This window comes from Cherax quadricarinatus, chromosome 30 (genome assembly GCF_038502225.1).
Source record: "Cherax quadricarinatus isolate ZL_2023a chromosome 30, ASM3850222v1, whole genome shotgun sequence".
In the NCBI taxonomy this organism is placed as follows: Eukaryota; Metazoa; Arthropoda; class Malacostraca; order Decapoda; family Parastacidae; genus Cherax; species Cherax quadricarinatus.
In genome coordinates, this window is record NC_091321.1 from 295,626 (window position 1) to 320,297 (window position 24,672).

The 24,672-nt window shown below is 43.3% G+C and overlaps 1 protein-coding gene across 3 annotated transcripts in view; it reads left to right on the forward strand.

Annotated features, from left to right (window-relative positions):
- The window catches only part of LOC128692582 (uncharacterized), a 41,237-nt gene extending 20,664 nt beyond the window's left edge, over positions 1-20,573 (forward strand). The window contains exon 7 of one of the 3 annotated variants that reach the window (XM_053781745.2): positions 18,830-20,573. In XM_053781745.2, coding sequence (XP_053637720.1) covers positions 18,830-19,000 — 171 coding nt within the window. In that variant the 3' untranslated portion in view covers positions 19,001-20,573. Of the gene's footprint in view, positions 1-12,445; positions 13,300-18,829 lie in introns of those variants that run through there. The other 2 variants (XM_053781746.2, XM_053781747.2) reach the window with 2 other exon arrangements.
- Positions 20,574-24,672: the final 4,099 nt, after the last annotated feature.

Sequence of the window (24,672 nt, forward strand, 5' to 3'; positions counted from 1 at the left end):
ACGGGTTCCATGCTGCATCTACGCTACTTGCGGTGCTGAGGTCCTCTTGGGCACGGAGGGAGATTTCTGGCCCTTACATTCCTCCTAGGAACTATCCCTCCATGGTCTCCCCTTTTTTTATTCTTTTTTTATTTTTATTTTCTTCTTTCTTTTTTTTTCTTAAAAACAAAAAGAAAGAAGTAACCTAAGCATGGAGAACCCAATCCATGAACCTGGTACCCCCGGGCCCCTTCTTGATACCGCACCCCGTTCTGACCCTGCCTCGTCTTTGGACCGCTCTTCAGACACTCCTCATGCCTCTGTACCTCTTGCCGGTGCTGTTTCCTCACCCGCTTCAGGTACTGAGGTCTCGACTGGCTCCTTTGATTTACCTGACCTCCGCTCTCCTTTGACTATGCTTCCGGCCTCTCCTTCTATGGTGCGGCAATTTTTGAATTGCCGGCTCATTCCACGTCGGACCAACTCTGGTCCCACGCCTAAACGCCAACGACAATTACCTGCTGATGATACTTCTCCACCTTCTCGTTCTTCTCAGAAAAGATCGACACGTCCTGCACTCCCTTTCCACGCTTAGTTTCAGACTGCACAATGTACTAAATTCTTCACTTTATGACCGACTTCCTCTACCGCTTATCTTTCCGACCACAGTATTGGCAAGGCACTCCTACGCCATGTTGGTAAAGATATTTCTTTTCATGCTCTTAAGAGCGGTATGCGCATCATCACGGTACAGAATGCTACCCAAGCTCATGATCTTTCTCTTCTTTCCCATATAGATACTGTTCCTGTCACTATTGAAAAACATCATTCCCTCAATTCTTGTAGTGTTACCATCATTCTGCCCCATACCATAGTTCAACAAAATTTCCAGACATGTGGCAATGACATTCTTGAACAGCTGGAACTCCAAGATCTCCCAATCCTCAAGGTAGACACTTATGTTCTTCCTGCCTGCGGGCGGAGACGATACCCTAGCAATGTGGCTCATTTAACTTTTGACAGCCGTGAACTCCCATCCTCAGTTTATGTAGCAGGACATCGGTTACAAGTTCGAAAGGTGATCCCTACACCACAACAGTGTAGAAATTGCTGGCGATTTGGCCATCCAGCGAAATATTGCAGATCCATAGCCGAATGCCCAGTCTGTGGTGCCGATGACCATTCTAATACATCTTGCAATCGACCTCCCTCTTGCCTTAATTGTCATGAGGCTCACTCTTCGTACTCTCGCCATTGCCAAGCCTACTTAAATGAGCGGGAAATCCGTTACCTCAAAGAGGCAGAAGGTCTCCCTTATGCCATGGCAGTTTCTCATCTCCACCTCCAAGGGAGACTACCTCGTGTTTCTTATTCCCATGTTTCAAAACTTCCCCCCACTTCTGGGGTCCCATCTTCTGCAACCTCCTCTGTGGTTACCTCTCCCATAGTCACTCCTGTATCTAATTCTTTTGCTGTCCTAGGCTCAGACGTCCCTACTTCAACGCCTCAGTCTGTTCTCGCTTCTTTGTGTTCTCCCTCACAAGCCTCAATATCGACGAGACCTCGTGCGACACCTCCTCCCAATCATCCCTCTACTTCTCTGAAGTCAAAAGAAGGTCCTTTAACCCCTCCTTCCCTTTTTCCACCTCCTCATTTTACCTTCCCTGTCTCTGTACCGGGTTCTTCCCCTCTCACTAGCTCTGTAACAAGTGTAGAGGTTCACCCTCCTCCTCGTACTAAATCTACCTCCCCTGTTCCCTCCCAAGTTTCTTCCTCTTCTGCCACCTCCCAGGTTTCTGCCTCTTCTGTCCCCTTCCACGCTTCTTCTCCAGTTCCCTCCACCCTTTCGCCCCCCCCCACTACCTTGGTACAGTCTATTACAGTTCCAATCTTTACTCATCCTCCCCCTACCATCTCCAATATTGTCTCCCATATGACGTCTCTGAATTCCGAAACACTTGAAGCAATCTCTGAATATATTGCAGAGACCAAACCATCAATGGACACTGATCCACCCTCTGTTCCTTCTCTCTCCTCTCCTCCATCTGCGCAACTCCTTTCTTCACAGCACACCGTTCCTTCGCTGCTTGAACGTTTTCCGCTGCCTCCACATGTGGACTTTTCTAACCCCTCTAGTCCATAGGAACCCTTACCTGCGGATTTCAAGTATCTTTATCATTGCCAATCATGGCCTATTTACAATGGAATATACGCGGCCTCAGGGGTAATCGGGGTGAGCTTCAGATGTTACTCTCCCAGTTTTCCCCTGTTGGTGTTTGCTTACAGGAACCAAAATTACACTCTGCTGTTATCTTTCCCATCTCAGGCTATAATTGTATTCTTCAGATCCTTTTCCTGATGAGACCTTTAATGAAAGTGCCCTTCTACACACTGATATTCCATACCATTAGCTATTTGTTCGTACTTCACTGCATTACACAGCAGCCCGTATCCACTTGCATAGGTGGTATACGCTATGTTCTTTATCTCTCTCTCCTTCTCGGGCATTATCTATTCTGGATATTGCCTTTCTTGTTTCGTCATTACCACCACCGATTCTATTACTTGGCGATTTTAATGCCCATCATTTCCTCTGGGGGGTCTCACTGTGATTCCCGTGGCATTCAGTTAGAAGCTTTTCTTGCCACCCACCCCCTCCATGTTTTAAATACAGGTACTCACACCCATTTTGAACCTCAGACTCACACTCTCTCTTGCATCGATCTCTCAGTCTGCTCTTCCTCCGCCGCATTAGACTTCACCTGGTCTGTTCTCCCGGATTTACATGACAGTGATCATTTCCCAATCATTCTTACTTCCCCTTCATATTCACCACCTCTTCGTATCCCACACTGGCAATTTGATCGGGCAAATTGGAACCTTTACTCACAAATAATAGAGCCTACTAGACTGGAGAATACACTAGACCTCATCTTCACTAACAATGATGATCTGATATGAAATGTCACCATATCAAAAACAATATACTCAGATCACAACATAATTGAGGTTCAGACATGTATGCGTGGAGCCCCAGACCACCATAATGAGACTAGTCACGAGGGAGCATTCACCAAATTCAACTTCAATAACAAAAACATAAAGTGGGACCAAGTAAACCAAGTCCTAACCGATATAAGCTGGGAAGATATACTAAGCAACACAGACCCCAACTTATGCCTAGAACAGATTAACTTGGTGGCACTCGATGTATGCACAAGGCTTATTCCTCTAAGAAAAAGGAGGAGTAGATGTAAAATAGAAAGAGACAGGCGCTCTCTTTACAGGCGACGGAAAAGAATAACAGAGCGGCTAAAAGAGGTCAATGTATCTGAAATGCGTAGGGAGACACTGGTCAGAGAAATAGCAAGCATCGAACTCAAGCTAAAGGAATCTTATAGGAGTCAGGAATCGTGGGAAGAACTAAAAGCCATAAATGAAATCGAAAGAAACCCAAAGTATTTCTTCTCCTATGCCAAATCAAAGTCGAGAACAACGTCCAGTATTGGGCCCCTACTTAAACAAGATGGGTCCTACACAGATGACAGCAAGGAAATGAGTGAGCTACTCAAGTCCCAATATGACTCAGTTTTTAGCAAGCCACTAACCAGACAGAGTCGAAGATCAAAATGAATTTTTTATGAGAGAGCCACAAAATTTGGTTAACACAAGCCTATCCAATGTTATCCTGACGCCAAATGACTTCGAACAGGCGATAAATGACATGCCCATGCACTCTGCCCCAGGGCCAGACTCATGGAACTCCATGTTCATCAAGAACTGCAAGAAGCCCCTATCACGAGCCTTTACCATCCTATGGAGAGGGAGCATGGACACGGGGGTCGTCCCACAGTTACTAAAAACAACAGACATAGCCCCACTCCACAAAGGGGGCAGTAAAGCAACAGCAAAGAACTACAGACCGATAGCACTAACATCCCATATCATAAAAATCTTTGAAAGGGTCCTAAGAAGCAAGATCACCACCCATCTAGAAACCCATCAGTTACACAACCCAGGGCAACATGGGTTTAGAACAGGTCGCTCCTGTCTGTCTCAACTATTGGATCACTACAACAAGGTCCTAAATGCACTAGAAGATAAAAAGAATGCAGATGTAATATATACAGACTTTGCAAAAGCCTTCGACAAGTGTGACCATGGCGTAATAGCGCACAAAATACGTGCTAAAGGAATAACAGGAAAAGTCGGTCGATGGATCTATAATTTCCTCACTAACAGAACACAGAGAGTAGTCGTCAACAGAGTAAAGTCCGAGGCAGCTACGGTGAAAAGCTCTGTTCCACAAGGCACAGTACTCGCTCCCATCTTGTTCCTCATCCTCATATCCGACATAGACAAGGATGTCAGCCACAGCACCGTGTCTTCCTTTGCAGATGACACCCAAATCTGCATGACAGTGTCTTCCATTGCAGACACTGCAAGGCTTCAGGCAGACATCAACCGAATCTTTCAGTGGGTTGCAGAAAACAGTATGAAGTTCAACGATGAGAAATTTCAATTACTCAGATATGGTAAACACGAGGAAATTAAATCTTCATCAGAGTACAAAACAAATTCTGGCCACAAAATAGAGCGAAACACCAACGTTAAAGACCTGGGAGTGATCATGTCGGAGGATCTCACCTTCAAGGACCATAACATTGTATCAATCGCATCTGCTAGAAAAATGACAGGATGGATAATGAGAACCTTCAAAACGAGGGAGGCCAAGCCCATGATGACACTCTTCAGGTCACTTGTTCTATCTAGGCTGGAATATTGCTGCACACTAACAGCACCTTTCAAGGCAGGTGAAATTGCTGACCTAGAAAATGTACAGAGAACCTTCACGGCGCGCATAACGGAGATAAAACACCTCAATTACTGGGAGCGCTTGAGGTTCCTAAAACTGTATTCCCTGGAACGCAGGTGGGAGAGAGATATGATTATATACACCTGGAACATCCTAGAGGGACTAGTACCGAACTTGCACACGAAAATCACTCGCTACGAAAGCAAAAGACTTGGCAGACGATGCAACATCCCCCCAATGAAAAGCAGGGGTCACTAGCACGTTAAGAGACCATACAATAAGTGTCAGGGGCCCGAGACTGCTCAACTGCCTCCCAGAATACATAAGGGGGATTACCAACAGACCCCTGGCAGTCTTCAAGCTGGCACTGGACAAGCACCTAAAGTCGGTTCCTGACCAGCCGGGCTGTGGCTCGTATGTTGGTTTGCGTGCAGCCAGCAGCAACAGCCTGGTTGATCAGGCTCTGATCCACCAGGAGGCCTGGTCACAGACCGGGCCGCGGGGGTGTTGACCCCCGGAACTCTCTCCAGGTAAACTCCAGGCAAACAACTAACTGTTTTTAGTGAGGTTCCTTCTTCGTCCTCCATTGATGAGCTTTTACACCTCTTCTCGTCCTCCGTTTTAACCGCAGCTTCTCATTCTATACCCCAAACTTCGGGCAGGCATTCTCAGAAATGTGTGGCTTGGTGGTCTCCTGCTTGTGCTCGTGCAGTACGTTTGAAATGCGCTGCATGGGGCAGGTACTGGTACAATAGAACCACGGAGAGACTTCTTGATTTTAAGCAGAAGTGTGCGATCACTCACCGTGTCATCCACGATGCTAAACGCACTTGCTGGCGAGATTATGTCTCCACCATCACCTCTCCTTTCTCTATGAGTGCAGTGTGGAAAAAAGTACGAAAACTGAGTGGTAAATATTCTCCTGACCCGGCTCCTGTTCTGCGGGTTGCCGGTGTTGATATAGCAAACTCACTAGATGTTGCCAATGAAATTGGCAATCATCTGGTCCATATTTCTCAGGGGCTCCATCTATGCCCCTCGTTTCTTTCCTCAAAGTCTGCCAGAGTTTTAGCACCCTTGGACTTTTCTTCTCTCAGAGAAGAACAGTATAATGTGCCTTTTACACTTCAAGAACTGGAGGCAACACTCTCAGCTTGCCGATCATCGGCAGCTGGGCCCGACGACATTCATATTCGTATGCTACAACATTTACATCAGTCAGCCCTTGCAGTCCTATTACGCCTTTTCAATCTTATTTGGTCACAAGGAGTTCTTCCACAGCTGTGGAAATCTGCCATTGTTCTCCCTTTCCGCAAACCAGGCACTACAGGACATGAAGCCTCCCACTATCGTCCCATTGCTCTTACCAGTGCAGTTTGCAGTGATGGAACACCTGGTAAATAGACGTTTAGTGTGGTATTTAGAGACACACAACAGTCTCTCCACTCGTCAATATGGCTTTCGTAAGGGACGTTCTACCATAGACCCCTTACTATGCTTGAATACGTATGTTCGTAATGCCTTTGCAAATAACCACTCAGTTATTGCCATATTTTTTGACCTTAAAAGGCATATGACACAACTTGGAGGTATAATATTTTGGCCCAACCCCACTCCTTAGGCCTCCGAGGCAATCTACCATCCTTCCTTAAGAACTTTTTAACTGATAGACATTTCTGTGTTCGGGTTAATAATGTGCTCTCCCTGGACTTTGTCCAAGCTGAAGGTGCCCCCCAGGGATGTGTTCTGAGCACAACACTTTTTCTCCTTGCTATTAATGATTTGGCCTCTAGTCTTCCATCAAATATTTGGTCATCACTCTATGTTGATGACTTCGCTATTGCTTGTGCAGGCGCTGACTGTCACCTCATTACAGTTTCTCTCCAGCATGCGGTCGACCGTGTTTCCAGTTGGGCCACCACACATGGGTTTAAATTTTCCAGCACTAAAACCCACCAAATTACTTTCACTAGACGCTCTGTCATCTCCGATCATCCTTTGTACCTCTATGGCTCCCGTATCCCTGAACGTGATAGTCAAGTTTCTGGGCCTCCTCTTTGACTGTAGGTTACCTTGGAAACCTCACATTACCTCTCTAAAGACAACTTGTCACAGCCGGCTGAACCTTTGTAAAACCCTTGCTCATCTTTCATGGGGAGCTGATCGTCGAACCCTCCTTCGCCTACATTCCACCCTCATTTTATCGAAACTTGATTATGGTGACCAGATCTATTCAGCGGCATCTCCTGCTACTCTCTCTAGCCTTAACCCCATTCATCACCAAGGATTACGTTTATGCCTCGGTGCTTTTCGCTCTTTCCCTGTTGAGAGCCTCTATGCAGAAGCGAACGTTCCATCCTTATCCGATCGCCGTGATGCCCATTGCCTTTTTAGTTAGTTAGTTTAATATCTTTATTATGCACCCCATACCCATCCTGTGGGCGGTAGTCAAAAGATTACAAAGGTACATAATGGGTCCGGGACTGGACCCCAAAGTTATGATAGCTGAACTAGTTACAAAGGTAATGAACTCCAGGTAGATCTGGTCACAATCATGGCAAGTTACAAAGATAATGAATCAGCCTCACTCCTATACATGGTTACAGTCATGAACAAATTACAAAGTAATGAACCACTGATACGTCCACACCTGGTCACAATTGTAATGAGCTATAAATACAAATATTAAGTGGATCATACACCCACACTAGCTCGCGCGTGCACGCACACACACACACACACACACACACACACACACACACACACACACACACACACACACACACACACACACACAGGAGAAAGCACGATTAAGGGACATGACGGCATACAGGAAGGTGTATCTCGACCGCGACAGAACACAAGAAGAAAGGAAGAAACTGAGAGAGATGGTACAAAGGCGAAAGGAGGAAAGAGAGGGGATGGAGAAGACAGACAGGAGATCCCAGACCCAGGAAGATGATCAAATACAGCCTCCCTCACAACTTCCTATAGAAGCCTCCCAACCAGGTCAACCCCAGTGCAACCAAACACTCTAAATCAAAACACCCATGCCACATCCAATGCCCCGACCCACTACATTACAAACTTCACCCCCACAGCAACAACACATAGTTCCTTACCAGGTCTCCCACTTCCCCAACCCCAATATACTTCCCAGACCACAGTCTTAGAAAAGAAGTTGAAGGTGTGGTATACAAATGCAGATGGAATAACAAACAAGTATGAGGAGTGGCACGAAAGAATCAGAGACATCCCCAGACATAATAGCACTCACAGAAACAAAACTCACCAGAATAATAACAGATTCAATCTTTCCATCCGGATATCAAATCCTCAGGAAAGACAGAGGGAGGAGAGGGGGAGGAGGAGTTGCACTGCTCATTAAAAACCAGTGGGGTTTTGAGAAAATGGAAGGAATGGATGGCATGGGCGAAAGGGACTACTTAGTAGGAACAATCCAGTCTGAGGGACATAAGGTGATAATTGCAGTAATGTACAACCCACCACAGAACTGCAGGAGGCCAAGAGAAGAATAAGATGAGAGCAACAGAGCAATGATCGACACACTAGCCGAGGTGGCCAGGAGAGCACACATGGGGGGAGCAAAGTTACTAGTTATGGCTGATTTCAATCACAAGGAGATTGACTGGGAAAACCTGGAGCCCCATGGGGGTCCCGAAACATGGAGAGCCAAGATGAGGGATGTGGTACTGGAGAACCTCATGCATCAACATGTTAGAGACACTACCAGAGAGAGGAGAGGACGAACCAGCAAGGTTGGACCTTGTATTCACCATGAGTAGTTCGGACATCGAGGGTATCATGTATGAAAGGCCCCTGGGAGCTAGTGATCATGTGGTTCTGTGCTTCGACTACATAGTTGAGCTCCAAGTGGAGAGAGTAGCAGGAATAGGCTGGGAAAAAACAAACTACAAAAGGGGGAACTACTCAGGCATGAGGAACTTCCTTCAAGACATTCAGTGGGAGAGGGAACTGACAGGAAAACCAGTACAAGAAATGATGGACTATGTAGCAACAAAATGCAAGGAGGTAGAGGAGAGGTTTGTTCCTAAGGGAAACAGAAATAATGGGAAGAACAGAACGAGTCCTTGGTTCACCCAAAGGTGTAGGGAGGCAAAAACTAGGTGTACTAGAGAATGGAAAAGGTACAGAAGACAGAGAACTCAGGAAAATAAAGAAATCAGCCGAAGAGCCAGAAACGAATATGCACAGATAAGAAGGGAGGCTCAGAGACAATATGAAAATGACATAGCATCAAAAGTAAAGACTGACCCGAAGCTGTTGTACAGCCACATCAGGAGGAAAACAACAGTCAAGGACCAGGTAATCAGACTGAGGAAGGGTGATGGGGAATTCACAAGAAACGACCGAGAGGTATGTCAGGAGCTCAACACAAGATTTAAAGAGGTATTTACAGTGGAAACCAGTAGGACTCCAAGAAATCAGAACAGGGGGGCACACCAGCAAGTGCTGGATGAGGTACATATAACCAAGGAGGAGGTGAAGAAGCTGCTATGCGAACTTGACACCTCAAATGCGGTGGGACCAGACAACATCTCTCCATGGGTCCTTAAAGAGGGAGCAGAGATATTGTGTGAGCCATTAACAAAGATCTTCAACACATCATTTGAAACTGGGCAACTCCCTGAGGTATGGAAAATGGCAAATGTAGTCCCAATTTTTAAAAAGGGAGACAGACATGAGGCACTAAACTACAGACCTGTATCACTAACGTGTATAGTATGCAAGGTCATGGAGAAGATCATCAGGAGGAGAGTGGTGGGGCACCTGGAAAGAAACAAGTGTATAATTGACAACCAGCACGGTTTCAGGGAAGGAAAATCCTGTGTCACAAACCTACTAGAGTTTTATGACAAGGTGACAGAAGTAAGACAAGAGAGAGAGGGGTGGATCGACTGCATATTTTTGGACTGCAAGAAGGCCTTCGACACAGTTCCTCACAAGAGGTTACTGCAAAAGCTAGAGGATCAGGCACACATAACAGGAAAGGCACTGCAATGGATCAGAGAATACCTGACAGGGAGGCAACAACAAGTCATGGTACGTGACGAGGTGTCAGAGTGGGCGCCTGTGACAAGCGGGGTTCCACAGGGGTCAGCCCTAGGGCCTGTGCTGTTCTTGGTATATGTGAACGACATAACGGAAGGGATAGACTCAGAAGTGTCCTTGTTTGCAGACGATGCGAAGTTAATGAGAAGAATCAAATCGGATGAGGATCAGGCAGGACTACAAAGAGACTTGCTGTATAGCCCTTGTGGCTTAGCGCTTCTTTTTTGATTATAATAATAATACAAAGAGACTTGGACAGGCTACAAGCCTGGTCCAGCAACTGGCTCCTTGAATTTAACCCTGCCAAATGCAAAGTCATGAAGATTGGGGAAGGGCAAAGAAGACCGCAGGCACAATATAGTTTAGATGGCCAAAGACTGCAAACCTCACTCAAGGAAAAAGACCTGGGGGTGAGTATAAAACCGAGCATATCTCCTGAGGCGCACATCAATCAGATAACTGCTGCAGCATACGGGCGCCTGGCAAACCTACGGATAGCGTTCCGATACCTCAGTGGACAAAGACGGGATGTTCCAGAGAAGGGACACAGACACAAGAGGTCACAATTGGAAGTTGAAGACTCAGATGAATCAAAGGGATGTTAGGAAGTATTTCTTCAGTCATAGAGTAGTCAGGCCATGGAATAGCCTAGAAAGTGACGTAGTGGAGGCGGGAACCATACATAGTTTTAAGGCGAGGTATGATAGAGCTCATGGGGCAGGGAGAGAGAGGACCTAGTAGCAATCAGCGAAGAGGCGGGGCCGGGAGCTGTGACTCGACCCCTGCAACCACAAATAGGTGAGAAATAGGTGAGTACACACACACACACACACATATACACATGGTAATGCACTATTTACAGCTAGCAAAGTCAGGGTATTTCTCCAGAATGGTCTGTAATATACCACTGTTCGCTACTATGTACGCTCTCATGATCTCCGCAATCCTTCCATTTATAGAATGGTCACTAATATTAGTAGACATTCTTTATTTGTTCACCGCCCCTGTTTACTCTGTCCCTTCTCTCTTCGCCTTCATTTGCTCTTGTCTTCTCTTCAATTACCACCTTTCTATGTTCATGTAGCATCTCACTTTTCCCTACCCCCCTGGGAAATTCCAGCTGTTCGAGTCTGTTCTTTCTCCCTTGCGCGAAAGCCCAACTGTCTACGGTCGCTTCCCGCTCTCTTTTTCTTGACCACTTCCACTCTCATTCTCATGCCATTGCTGTGTACACAGATGGCTCTAAGTCTTCTGACGGCGTAGGATTTGCAGCAGTGTTTCTGGACAGCGTCGTACGAGGGCATTTACTATCTTTGGCTAGTATTTTTACTGCTGCATTGTATGCCATCCTTGCAGCACTTATCCGTATTGTATCTATGCCTGTGTCATCATTTGTGGTTGTCTCAGACTCCCTTAGTGCTTTACAGGCTATACAGAAATTTGATACACCTCACCCCTTAGTCCTCCGTATCCAACTTTGGCTACGCCGCATCTTTACCCAAGCATAAAGATATTGTTTTTTGTTGGGTCCCTGGTCATGTTGACGTACAGGGCAATGAACAGGCAGACACTGCTGTGCAGTCAGCAGTACATGACCTACCAGTTTCATATAGAGGTATTCCATTTATCTTCCCACCTTCACACCCGTTGGCAACAACGTTGGTCTACTATGCTCGGTAACAAACTTCAATCCATTAAACCAAGTATAGGTTACTGGCCGTCTTCTTATCACCAGTGTCGAGGTTGGGAGACTACTCTCTCCCGCCTTCACATTGGCCATACTCGTCTTACTCATGGATATCTCATGGAGAGGCGCCCTGCTCCTCTCTGTGAAAATTGCCAGGCTCCATTATCAGTCAGCCACATTCTGTTGGACTGCTCACTTTATCAACGAGCACGCAGAATTTACCTCCGTCGTTGTCTTCGCTCTGCTGCTCTCTCTTTACCTTCCCTTCTCGCTGATGGACCCACCTTTCATCCGGGCTCTCTCATTGACTTTTTGACAACAACTGACTGACTTCACATATTCTGATACCTTCAGCCCTTTCTACCTCAATCTCTTGCTACCCTCTACCCCCGTACTATCCCCTGCCCCGCTGTTTTCTGTAACCTGCTGATCATCCCTCCTCCCTTCTGCTGCCCAATACCCTCGCTTCCTTCCCTACCCTGCAGCGCTGTATAGCCCTTGTGGCTTAGCTCTTCTTTTTGATTATAATAATAATGTTTACCATTTGCATGAATTTCTGTTATTTCATATTAATCACTTTATATTATTTATCAGTACCAAAAATGAATATGCACATACAGTGTGGAATTTTTTTTACATAATTTCCTAAATGTAAAACATATAAATGAATAATATAATTGTGTAATAAAATATGATGCTGATTTGACCCTTTCGAGAAATTTGGAGTGAAGGGGGTGTAGAGCTGCAGAGTGACGCCATATTGAATTTAATGTGTGAACATTGAACTGAATTGTGCAGTGTAATCAGGCATTCTCGAAGGTCAGTTGGTGTATATCGACCTCAGTCCGTAACTTAGAAATTGCTGACAGGTTCCTGCAGAAGAATTGGGAGGCACTGGACAAGCACCTAAAGTTGGTACCTGACCAGCCGAGCTGTGGCTCGTACGTTGGATTGCGTGCAGCCAGCAGTAACAGCCTGGTTGATCAAGCTCTGATCCACCAGGAGGCCTGGTCACAGACCGGGCCGCAGGGGCATTGACCCCCAGAACTCTCTCCAGATAAACGCCAGGTAAATAGTGTGGAAAGCTCTTACAGTTTGGCAACCAGGACGGAAAAATAGAGGACTTTAATGAATCCTTCCCAACAACACAGCTAAGTGACGCTTACCCATAATGTACAGTAGTTTTTGCATTGGCCATCATAAATCCTAGCTGTTGAGGTCACGTTTGGGTGTGTTCCATCAGCATTAAGTGTCTTCCAGTAATTAAATAGTAAGTGTTAATACCAATTATATTTTATGTACCCAGCAAGCCTAATCATATACAGTTCACAACTATAATTTACCAGAGTAGCTGGTTTTAGTATCATAATTATTAATTTAATGTCAGGTCTAGCTTTTTGTGAGAGTGGTGAAGAAGTGAGCATTGAGGGAGTTACAGTTTGGTGACCTATTGTGACCTAAGTTCCACTTACCCAAATTACTTGCAGGTAATAATTCAGGTAATGCCCTGTAAGTCTCCTGCAGGTGATTTATTCACATAATAATTCACAATATACAGTATTAAACTTAATATTTTGTTCTATGCTGTCTGTAACAGTCTCATCCAAGACAAGAAGTTGCAGATTGAACTCTCATTGGGAGACGGCCGATTTGTTGAAAAAAAAAAAAAAAAAAAAGTTGGTATGAGTGAATGAGACCCATCATAAATCAGTTTTATCCTCAACATGATGCATGATGTTAATGTTGTGACAGAAACACAGGCCTTATCTCTAGGCTTTATTGAACATAGAATCTTCATAGTACTTCTGCAACAACAAAATATAATGACTAGTACATCTAATAACTGCTTCTACAGGGATGGTGATGTCTTGCATATGTCAAGAGAAAAGTTATAACTACAGGCCACATATTTAAACTCACCATGTAATCTGCATCACTAATATATTGATGTAAAAGAAGAGAATCACACACCATGTGTTGGCGCCCATGACACACACCAAACTGTTGTTGTTGTTAAGGACCCCGAGAGGTGGTGCAGTATTATCCTGTTGCTGCTCCCCACAGGAGCAGTATCACTACAATCTCCCCCTTCTAAAATATCAGAGACAGTAATCTCCCAAACTGTTAGGTGGGCGACGTACACGTCCCGACCTTCGTAGCCCCTGAGCCTCTTCACCAGGTTCAATATTTTCCAGCGGGGTTTGACTAACTGCTGGAGCAGAATCCTCTATTTCTGTAGGGGTAGTCTCAAGGGGCTTTCCAGGAGAAAACGAAGCATCTTTCACATCTATTGGTGTATCTTGAGATTCCACACTAATGGGGATTTCAACTGGGGCTAAATGTCTTATAGATACTGTAGTCTCTTCACCATTTTGGTAGCGAATATGGGCGTAATGTGGATTAGCTTGCAGGAGCTCTACCTCTTCCACTAAAGGATCCGTCTTGTTCATCCTACGGTGACTCTTCAGGAGAACGGGTCCAGGATGACATAACCAAGTGGGCACGGAGGCTCCCGTAGAGGAATGACGTGAATAGTTGAGGAGTCTTTCATGAGGGGTTGCATTAGTAGCTGTGCACAGCAATGATCTAATAGAGTGAAGAGCATCAGGTAGGACAGTTTGCCAGTGTTCAACAGGTAGATTGCGCGACTTCAATGTCATTGTAACTGCCTTCCATATAGTACCATTGAACCGCTCCACTTGACCATTGCCTTGAGGGTTGTAGCTTGTTGTTCTGCTGCAGGCAATACCCTTGCTAGCCAAAAACTCCTGAAGTTCGTTACTCATGAACGAGGATCCCCTGTCTGAATGGATATAAGCTGGCATACCAAAAATAGAGAACAACTGTGAAAGACAACTAATAACAGTTGAAGCAGTCATATTTGCACAGGGGAACACAAAGGGAAACCTTGAATATTCATCTACTATGGTAAGGAAATATCTATTCTGATTTGTGCTTGGTAGAGGTCCTTTGAAATCTATATTCAGTCTCTCGAAAGGCTGGGTGGATTTTATGAGATGAGTCTTCTCTGGCTGATGAAAGTTTGGCTTGCACTCTGCACATACTCTGCATGCTCTGATCACTTGTCACACATCTTCCACTGAGTAGGGCATGTTCTTTGATTTGACAAAATGGTACAGGCGTGTAACTCCTGGGTGACACAAAGCCTTGTGGAGCGCTGAGAGTGATTGCAAATCATGACATGCTGCTCCACAGTGGGACCTAGAGAATGCATCAGGCGAGATGTTCTCTTGACCCGGTCGGTACAGAATATCAAAGTCATAACACGATAGTTCCATCCTCCAGCGTAATATCTTGTCATTCTTTATCCTACTTTTGTGCTTCTTGTCGAACATATACATCACGGACCGTTGGTCAGTCCTTATGGTGAAATGTCTACCAGTTAAATAATGCCTCCAGTGGCGAACTGCTTCTATTATGGCCTGAGCTTCCTTTTCTACAACAGCATAACACTTCTCTGATCCTTGAAAAGTTCTCGAAAAGAAGGCTACTGGTCGTCCTGCCTGAGATAAGACTGCAGCAATGGCAATGTCAGATGCATCTGTTTCCACTTCGAATGGTAGGGACTCATCAATGGCTTGAACTACTGAGTTTTCGATGTCCTGTTTAAGAGTATGGAAAGCGGCTTCTGCTTCCTTTGTCACAGGAAATGTGGTAGCACTCAATGGGCGGACTTTACTTGAATAGTTGTAGATCCATTGTGAGTAATAAGCAAAGAGACCAAGAGTTCTTCGGAGTGACTTTTTGTCTTGAGGCATTGGAAGTTCCCGTAGAGGTCGTAGTCGTTCAGGGTCTGGGAATATTGAACCTCCTTCCACTACATAACCAAGGATGCTAAGCCTTTTAGTTGAAAAAGTGCACTTTTCCTCATTGTAACTGATATTTTTCTTCTTGGCGGCTTCCAAAAACTTATCAAGGTTTGCATCATGTTCCTCCTGGGTCTTGCCACAAATGGTAACATTATCTAAATGCGCATAAGTTCCCATGAGTTGCTCTTCCTGAATGAGTGAATCCATAATTCGTTGGAAGCAGGCTACCCCATTGGTGACTCCAAAAGGGACTCTGGTAAACTGATACAGGCCATCACTAGCCTGAAACGCTGTGTATGGTTTATCTTCATTCCTTATAGGGACTTGATGATAGGCACTCTGTAGATCAATTGTGCTAAACACATAGTACTGAGCAATTTTGTTCACTGTATCATCAATTCGAGGTAGAGGGTACCCATCAAGAAGCGTAAATTTGTTGATTGTCTCAGAGTAATCGATAGCCAGTCTCCGTTTCCTATAATCATCCTTAACAACAACAACAACCTGTGCACGCCAAGGGGAATTACTCGGTTCTATAATACCCTCATTCAGCAGCCTCTGAGTTTCCTTCTCAATGAACATCCGATCCTCATAAGAATAGCGGCGTGACTTAGCTGATATAGGATGGCAATCCGCGGTAAGATTTGCAAAGAGCTTTGGTGGGTCTACCCTTAAAGTGCTAAGTCCACAGACAACAAGAGGAGGTAGTTCACCTCCATATGTTAAGGTGACACTATCATGCAGCTTCTGAAAGTCCTGACCAAGGATAACATCAGAGCACAGTTGTGGCAGAATAGCTAAATGTACATCTTGATAATCCTTTCCATTAACTCTGAGATTTACCTTACAAAACCCTAAGGTCTGAATAGAGAAAGATGTTGATGCCATGGAAACGGTACCTGATGAGTGATGTACAGTCAAGGTTGATGAAACTCTCTGAGCTGCCACTACCAATAAGACCATTTACTTCTGTTCCTTTGATGAATACTTTCACAACTGCCTTTGACAGTGAATTTGGAGTAGCTGCAGAAGTCACTGTTGCTAGAGTCGCATGATCACTGGAATGTGTGGAGGCACTAGCTCTTGTTGATGCATTAGCACGACATCCTTTAGCAAAGTGACCTTTCTTGTGGCATTTATGGCACATTGCTTCACGAGCAGGACACTTTGGACGTGGATGTCTTGAAAAACCACAAAAGAAACACACCGTACCTGCTGCTGCTGTCACTGAGGCAGGTTCCACCGTAACTTCATTGCAAGAGTCTTGGTCAGGAATTGCAGCACTTACAACTCGAGAAGGCTGAGTGGTACTGTATACTGCAGAATTCTTCCGGGCTGAATCTAGAGCTCTTGCCTGGTCGAAGGCAGTGGCTAAGTCGAGAGTTTTATTCTCCAATAAACGCTGCCTTATTATTGGTGATTGCAGGCCACTGATAAAAGCATCCCTGATGGACTCTTCACAATACTGAGCAGCTGTCACTGCTTGGAAGTGACAGTCCTTACCTAAAATTTTCAGTGCTTGAAGGTATTCCTCTAAGGATTCATCAGTCTGCTGGCGGCGAGTTGCAAGGCGATAGCGTGCAAAGATTTCATTTGTAGGTTTAATATACTGAGACTTGAGGATTTTGATAGCATCTTCATAGGTATTACACTCAGAAATAGCCTCATATATCTTAGGTGACACAAAATTGATAAGCAGACTTAGTTTATCTAGATCTTTTTTAGGAAGGGCTCCCAAGAAGTTTTCGAAAGTCTTAAACCAGTGCTTCCATTTCTGAGCAGCCGTTGATAAGCTGGGGTCACAGTCTAGCCTCTCAGGTTTCAGTAAACGCTCCATGTTGTGATGTAGTCTAGCGCAGGATCACCACCAGGTAGCCCAGGATTCTATGTTCAATAAATTGTTGTGATAGAAACACAGGCCTTATCTCTAGGCTTTATTGAATATAGAATCTTCATAGTACTTCTGCAACAACAAAATATAATGACTAGTACATCTAATAACTGCTTCTACAGGGATGGTGATGTCTTGCATATGTCAAGAGAAAAGTTATAACAACAGGCCACATATTTAAACTCACCATGTAATCTGCATCACTAATATATTGATGTAAAAGAAGAGAATCACACACCATGTGTTGGCACCCATGACACACCAAACTGTTGTTGTTAAGGACCCCGAGAGGTGGTGCAGTATTATCCTGTTGCTGCTCCCCACAGGAGTAGTATCACTACAGTTAACTCTGGATTTTATACTGTCTTTTTAAAATGCAGTAGTCTACGTAGACAACTTAATATTGGTATTGTTCGTTCCAAAATACATAAGACTGTTATGATTAAATAAAAATATTAATAAATCATTAGTTAGTCTTTTCATTCCCATGTTATTTGGCATCAAGTGTAAGACAGTAAAAATCTATTGTTAATTACAAATTTAATATTTTCCCCACTGTACCATTAAAAATTGGTACATAAAATATAAATACGCAACAATGATGTCTGGATCTTAAGGCTGCCAGTAACTTGTTCACCACTAATTGGGTACTTTTGTGACTATAGGATCACAATAAATTCTAAAATATTGAGATATAAATCCCTCCAAGTGAACATACATTGTTGCTATCAATGCATACACATCAAGGCTGATATGAACATCAAAATATACAAAAAGTGCATTTGTACATTTAATAGTTTCTGCATGATTCTTGGTGATGCTGTACACACCAAAATGGTTCCAACATATATTATGTATAATGTCCCCAGTGAGTAATTGTTCAGGTTCTTGAAATCAGTTTTATGGTTGGCTACTTTTTGCCTCTTCTGCTATAGTTATAAAATTTGTTACCAATGACAGCCTTATCTTCAGTAGGCTTCATGTTGTCTTCATTGTCTCCTCTCAGATTGTATTCCATTTATCATTTCTTCTTATTTTCATTACTTTGTACTCATATCAGAATTGAATTTAAGTAGCAGCCTTCCTGACTTACATGAGAAAGTCTGCTAAAGTACTTTTGGAGCCTTAACATATCCTCTGATTATCATCCTTATAAATTTCGTATCCATAATTATACATAGGATTTAATTTCCTGTGACATCATTTATGTATATCAGGGGCAGCAAGAGTCTACTGTTTCTTGTGCAATTCCACTTAGTCACCTGTACCCACTCTCCTATCATTTTTCTTACCATTACCCGTGTGTTCTGTTCACTGAGTATTACTGTTTACCCAGTTTGAGGAGATATGGGAGACAAGATTTGTATTATCTAAATCCAAGCTGATTGTTTTGAGGTGCTCAGTTATTTTATCTCGTTTAATACTACCTTGGTCAGTGTCTAGTTTGTGTGACTGCAGTTTAAAATTAATTTTTAGTGTGTATGAATTACAACTTATGTTCAGGTCTTAATTAACAAGACATTTCTTCACAGGTGTGGAATAATGTTCTTCCAGTGTTGTCGATCATACAAGACACCAGGGGCTTACAGGTGTGGTTCTGTTCTTACCAGCGCTATCAACAACAGGAAGTCACCAAGTGTCCATTGCCACAAGACTTATCATGCACCCTTATCATATCTGAAGCTTTCCTGCCCCAAACCTGAATTAATTTTGGTTTGTAGGTTGTCCGAGATCCATTATCAGATTCTCTCACTCCTGTATACATAAAGAAACTTCTCTTGCGCAGGGCAACTGGGGAGCTATGCTCTGGGTTCCCTACCCAAAAGAGGCCACAACAAAAGCAGGGTTCTGGGCACAAAAAAAAAAAAAAAAATCAAATAACTGCACTTAAGTTCATATCTGTAGAGAAAGCCAACAGCAGGCTTGTTGACAGGTTATATATGCTATATATTAAGGCCAGAATGTAATTTGATAATGAAGTTCAAGTGACAGGGACCCCCTTCCCTACAATTTGCTTGTCCTGGGGCCTCCAAAATTCAGTCCACCACTGCTCTTGAATGTTACATGTGACTTGTCAAACTCATGGGTGTCTCATGGAAAAATGTTTGACAATCCTCACATGGGGGTGACAAGTTACATTGTCAGTAGGCATGCAAAATTCACTTCTGACATCTCCAACTGCCTCAATGCACTTACTCTACCAGACCACCTTGATGAAAGTCCCACCTTTAATGCAGCCTCAATTTGACTGTTAACAAATTAACTTACTGAACCAACTTTGATTATATTTAACCTTTAACACACTCCACTTCTGCCCTACACTAGTCTCTGCCCTCCGAAAAGTCCTCCTTCATCAAATTCCACCCTACAGTGCTGTATGACCCTCTTGGGTTTAGTGCTCAGTTTGTTACTATTATGTACACAGTGCCATCTCCAATATTACACTTAATGTTCTAAGGAATTTTATGTGCACCATTTTGTACATATTTAATTATGTGGAATCTTATAGGTAAATTTTAATGTTTTTAAACTCGTTATGCTCTTGGAAAAACTAGAATGTATCTTAACATTATATATATAAAGGATCTGGCTTGGAGTGATCATGCTGGTGAAAGGAACTGGACATATTCTCTTCTTGGATTAAACCTGATTGTCTCCCATTCCCTCAGCGCTGTATAGCCCTTGTGGCTTAGCGCTTCTTTTTGATTATAATAATAATAATAATCCCATTCCCTCAGGTGGTGTGACTCCCCCCCCCCCCTATTGGTTAAGCACTTCCACTTTAATTATGTGGTGTGATTAAAATGGGAGTAAGGGTGTTAAGTTTTCAATAACATGATCTAAAAATAAAAAAAATTAACTATGACATAATATATAGGGTTGATATATTACTGCCTCTAATGTTATACAAAAAATTATATGAAAGAGAAATGTGGTTAAAATATGTATATAGACTACTTTTGGAATTATGGATATATGAAGTAGTAGACAAGTAAGAGCTGCAACTCTATAAATGAAACAAATGCAATTGATTAAAAAAGGACTTAATATTGAAATTATAAATAAAAGTTCTGATTGGTTTTTATGAAATATATGAATCATTCATGCATCCTATCAGTTTAAAAAAGTAATTATTGCAATATTCCTAGTCATAACTAATCTTTACCAAGGAAATGTAAGCCTAATACGTTTATAAAATTATCATAAAAAAAATCAGTGCAACTGATGAAAAATTAAAATTAAGTTGAAACTGTAATAAATAAATATAGCTATATATGAAGTGTGTCAAATAATCCCTCAAAGAAGTTTCCTTCATGAAGGCAACGGCCTCTTGAGCCAAAGAATTGGACCAGTCTTCTCTTGGATTGAACCTAATTGCCTTCTAATTCCCAGGTGCTACATGACCCCTATGGGTTTTGCATTAATATATAAAAATAAAGAAGTTACAAAGGTTAGTCCCCTCAAGGAAGGTTCCTTGATGTTGGTGAGGGGCTCTTGATTTAGGGAATTGGATCTGTGCACCAGTTCCCCGAATTAAGCCTGAATGCCTTCCACATCCCCCCCCCCCCAGGCGCTGTATAATCCTCCGGGTTTAGCGCTTCCCCTTGATTATAATAATAATAATGCAAAGGTTAGTGGACAAGTTTGGGAGGGTGTATAAAGTTGAAAGTGAATGAATGTAGATAAGAATAAGGTGATGAGGGTATCAAATGAATTAGGTAAAGAAAAATTTGATATCACATTGGAGGGAGGGAGTATGGAAGTGAATGTGTTCAGATATTTGGGAGTAGACTTATTAGTGGATGGGTTTATGAAGGAAGAAAGGAGAGTGGTGCACTGAGGTATCTGTGGAAGCAAAGAAGAGAGTATAGCAGTACCAAAACTCTAACGAGTGTGAAGCATGGGTTATAAATGCTGGAGGCAGTAATATGTCTTGTCTAAAGGCAATATGTGGTATAAAGGCATGCATGTTAGGGGTGAATGGTTTTTGGGAGCTGTGAGCAGGGTAATATTTTGTGAAGGGAAACTGGTTAGCCAGACTTGAGTCCTGGAGGTAGGAAGTACAATGCCTACACTTTAAAGGAGGGGTTTGGAGTGAAATCTAAACTATTATATCTGCACCTCTGCAAAGATGGTGAAAGTGTTTCTTTTTTGGGGTCACCCTGCCTTGGTGGGATAAGGCCAACATGTTACAAAAAAAAATTAGCACAAATTACTGCAGTGGTATTATCAGACATGTACTGTCTTGATGATAATAATCGCTAGGTGCTAAATCAATGTTTATTAAGGTGTCTAGCATGGTCAAAAATTCTTGGCTTCTAAGTGCACTGGTCCTATTAAGGTTAAGAACAAAAATATTCTTTACAGTAACATTTATTGTCAACCAACATTAAAAAAAATAATACTGTAATTAACTTTTCATGTTGTAAATCCATCAGGATTTAAATAAAGAGTAAATGCAAATTCATTTACACAAAAATAATGCTATACACATTATTTATATACTATATATATATATATATTTTTTTTTATCAGATCTGCATTTGTGCAAAAGTGTGATATATTAAAGTGGGCTACCTGTACAATGTAATAATTTAAAGAAAGCAGCAATATGGAGCCCCAGATTTACGTGGCCTGGGTCCAAGATATTTCACACTAACAAATGAAGTCTCAACAGAAATGGATAATATTTGCTTCTATCAATGTACAGTGCTGTATGACCCTTGTGGGTTTAGCACTTAGTTATGATTATAACTATAATATAAATGTAAGGTGCAAGTAAACCTTAAAAATGGGCTGAAAGAAATCTGAAATATGGCCAACTTTTTTTTTGAACAATGTCCAATATTCCAAGGCATTTACTTAATATTTTAGTGGATGTTACAACTGTCATTATATCTCAACAAGATGCTAGAGTCTTATAAAAAATATGATTGTTTGAATTATTATTATTATTATAATCAAAAAGAAGCGCTAAGCCACAAGGGCTATACAGCGCTGCAGGGTAGGGAAGGAAGCAAGGGAATTGGATGGCAGAAGGGAGGGGGGATGATCAGCAGGTTACAGAAAACAGCGGGGCAGGGGATAGTACGGGGGTAGAGGGTAGCAAGAGATACAAGTAGAAAGGGCTGAAAGTATCAAAATTTGTGGAGTAAGTCAGTCGTTGTCAAAAAGTCAATGAGAGAGTCCGGATGAAAGGTGGGTCCATCAGCGAGAAGGGAAGGTAAAGAGAGAGCAGCGGGGCGAAGACGACGACAGAGGTAAATTCTGCGTGCTCGTTGATAAAGTGGGCAGTCCAACAGAATGTGGCTGACTGATAATGGAGCTTGGCAATTCTCACAGAGAGGAGCAAGACGCCTCTCCATGAGATATCCATGAGTAAGACGAGTATGGCCAATGCGAAGACGGGAGAGAGTAGTCTCCCAACCTCGACACTGGTGATAAGAAGACGGCCAGTAACCTATACTCGGTTTAATAGACTGAAGTTTGTTGCCGAGCATAGTAGACCAACGTTGTTGCCAACGGGTGTGAAGGTGGGAAGATATTACAGCAAAATAGTCCGTACATGGAATACCTCTATAAGAAACTGGTAGGTCATGTACTGCTGACCGCGCAGCAGTGTCTGCCTGTTCATTGCCCTGTACGTCAACATGACCAGGGACCCAACAAAAAACAATATCTTTATGCTTAGTAAAGATGCGGCGTAGCCAAAGTTGGATACGGAGGACTAAGGGGTGAGGTGTATCAAATTTTTGTATAGCCTGTAAAGCACTAAGGGAGTCTGAGACAACCACAAATGATGACACAGGCATAGATGCAATACGGATAAGTGCTGTAAGGATGGCATATAATTCAGCAGTAAAAATACTAGCTGAAGATAGTAAATGCCCTTGTACGACGCTGTCCGGAAACACTGCTGCGAATCCTACGCCGTCAGAAGACTTAGAGCCATCTGTGTACACAGCAATGGCATGAGAATGAGAGTGAAAGTGGTCAAGAAAAAGAGAGCGGGAAGCGACCGTAGACATTTGGGCTTTCGAGCAAGGGAGGGAGAAAGAACAGACTCGAACAGCTGGAACTTCCCAGGGGGGTAGGGAAAAGTGTGATGCTACATGTACATAGAAAGGTGGTAGTTGAAGAGAAGACAAGAGCGAATGAAGGCGAAGAGAGAAGGGACGGAGTAAGCAGGGGCGGCGAACAAATAAAGAATGTCTACTAATATCAGTGACCATTCTATAAATGGAAGGATTGCGGAGATCATGAGAGCGTACATAGTAGCGCAGGCAATGGGCATCACGGCGATCGGATAAGGATGGAACGTTCGCTTCTGCATAGAGGCTTTCGACAGGGGAAGAGCGAAAAGCACCAAGGCATAAACGTAATCCTTGGTGATGAATGGGGTTAAGGCTAGAGAGAGTAGCAGGAGATGCCGCTGAATAGATCTGGTCACCATAATCAAGTTTCGATAAAATAAGGGTGGAATGTAGGTGAAGGAGGGTTCGACGATCAGCTCCCCACGAAAGATGAGCAAGGGTTTTAAGAAGGTTCAGCCGGCTGTGACAAGTTGCCTTCAGAGAGGTAATGTGAGGTTTCCAGGATAACCTACGATCAAAGAGGAGGCCCAGAAACTTGACTGTATCACGTTCAGGGATACGTGAGCCATAGAGGTACAAAGGATGATCAGAGATGACAGAGCGTCTAGTGAAAGTGATTTGGTGGGTTTTAGTGCTGGAAAATTTAAACCCATGTGTGGTGGCCCAATTGGAAACACGGTCGACTGCATGCTGGAGAGAAACTGTAAGGAGGTGACAGTCAGCGCCTGCACAGGCAATAGCGAAGTCATCAACATAGAGTGATGACCAAATATTTGATGGAAGACTAGAGGCCAAATCATTAATAGCAAGGAGAAAAAGTGTTGTGCTCAGAACACATCCCTGGGGGACACCTTCAGCTTGGACAAAGTCCGGGGAGAGCACATTATTAACCCGAACACGGAAATGCCTGTCAGTTAAAAAGTTCTTAAGGAAGGATGGTAGATTGCCTCGAAGGCCTAAGGAGTGGGCTTGGGCTAAAATATTATACCTCCAAGTTGTGTCATATGCCTTCTCAAGATCAAAAAATATGGCAATAACTGAGTGGTTATTCGCAAAGGCATTACGAACATACGTATCCAAGCGCAGTAAGGGGTCTATGGTAGAACGTCCCTTACGAAAGCCATATTGACGAGTGGAGAGACTGTTGTGTGTCTCTAAATACCACACTAAACGTCTATTTACTAGACGTTCCATTACTTTGCAAACTGCACTGGTAAGAGCAATGGGACGATAGTGGGAGGTTTCATGTCCCGTAGTGCCTGGTTTGCGGAAAGGGAGAA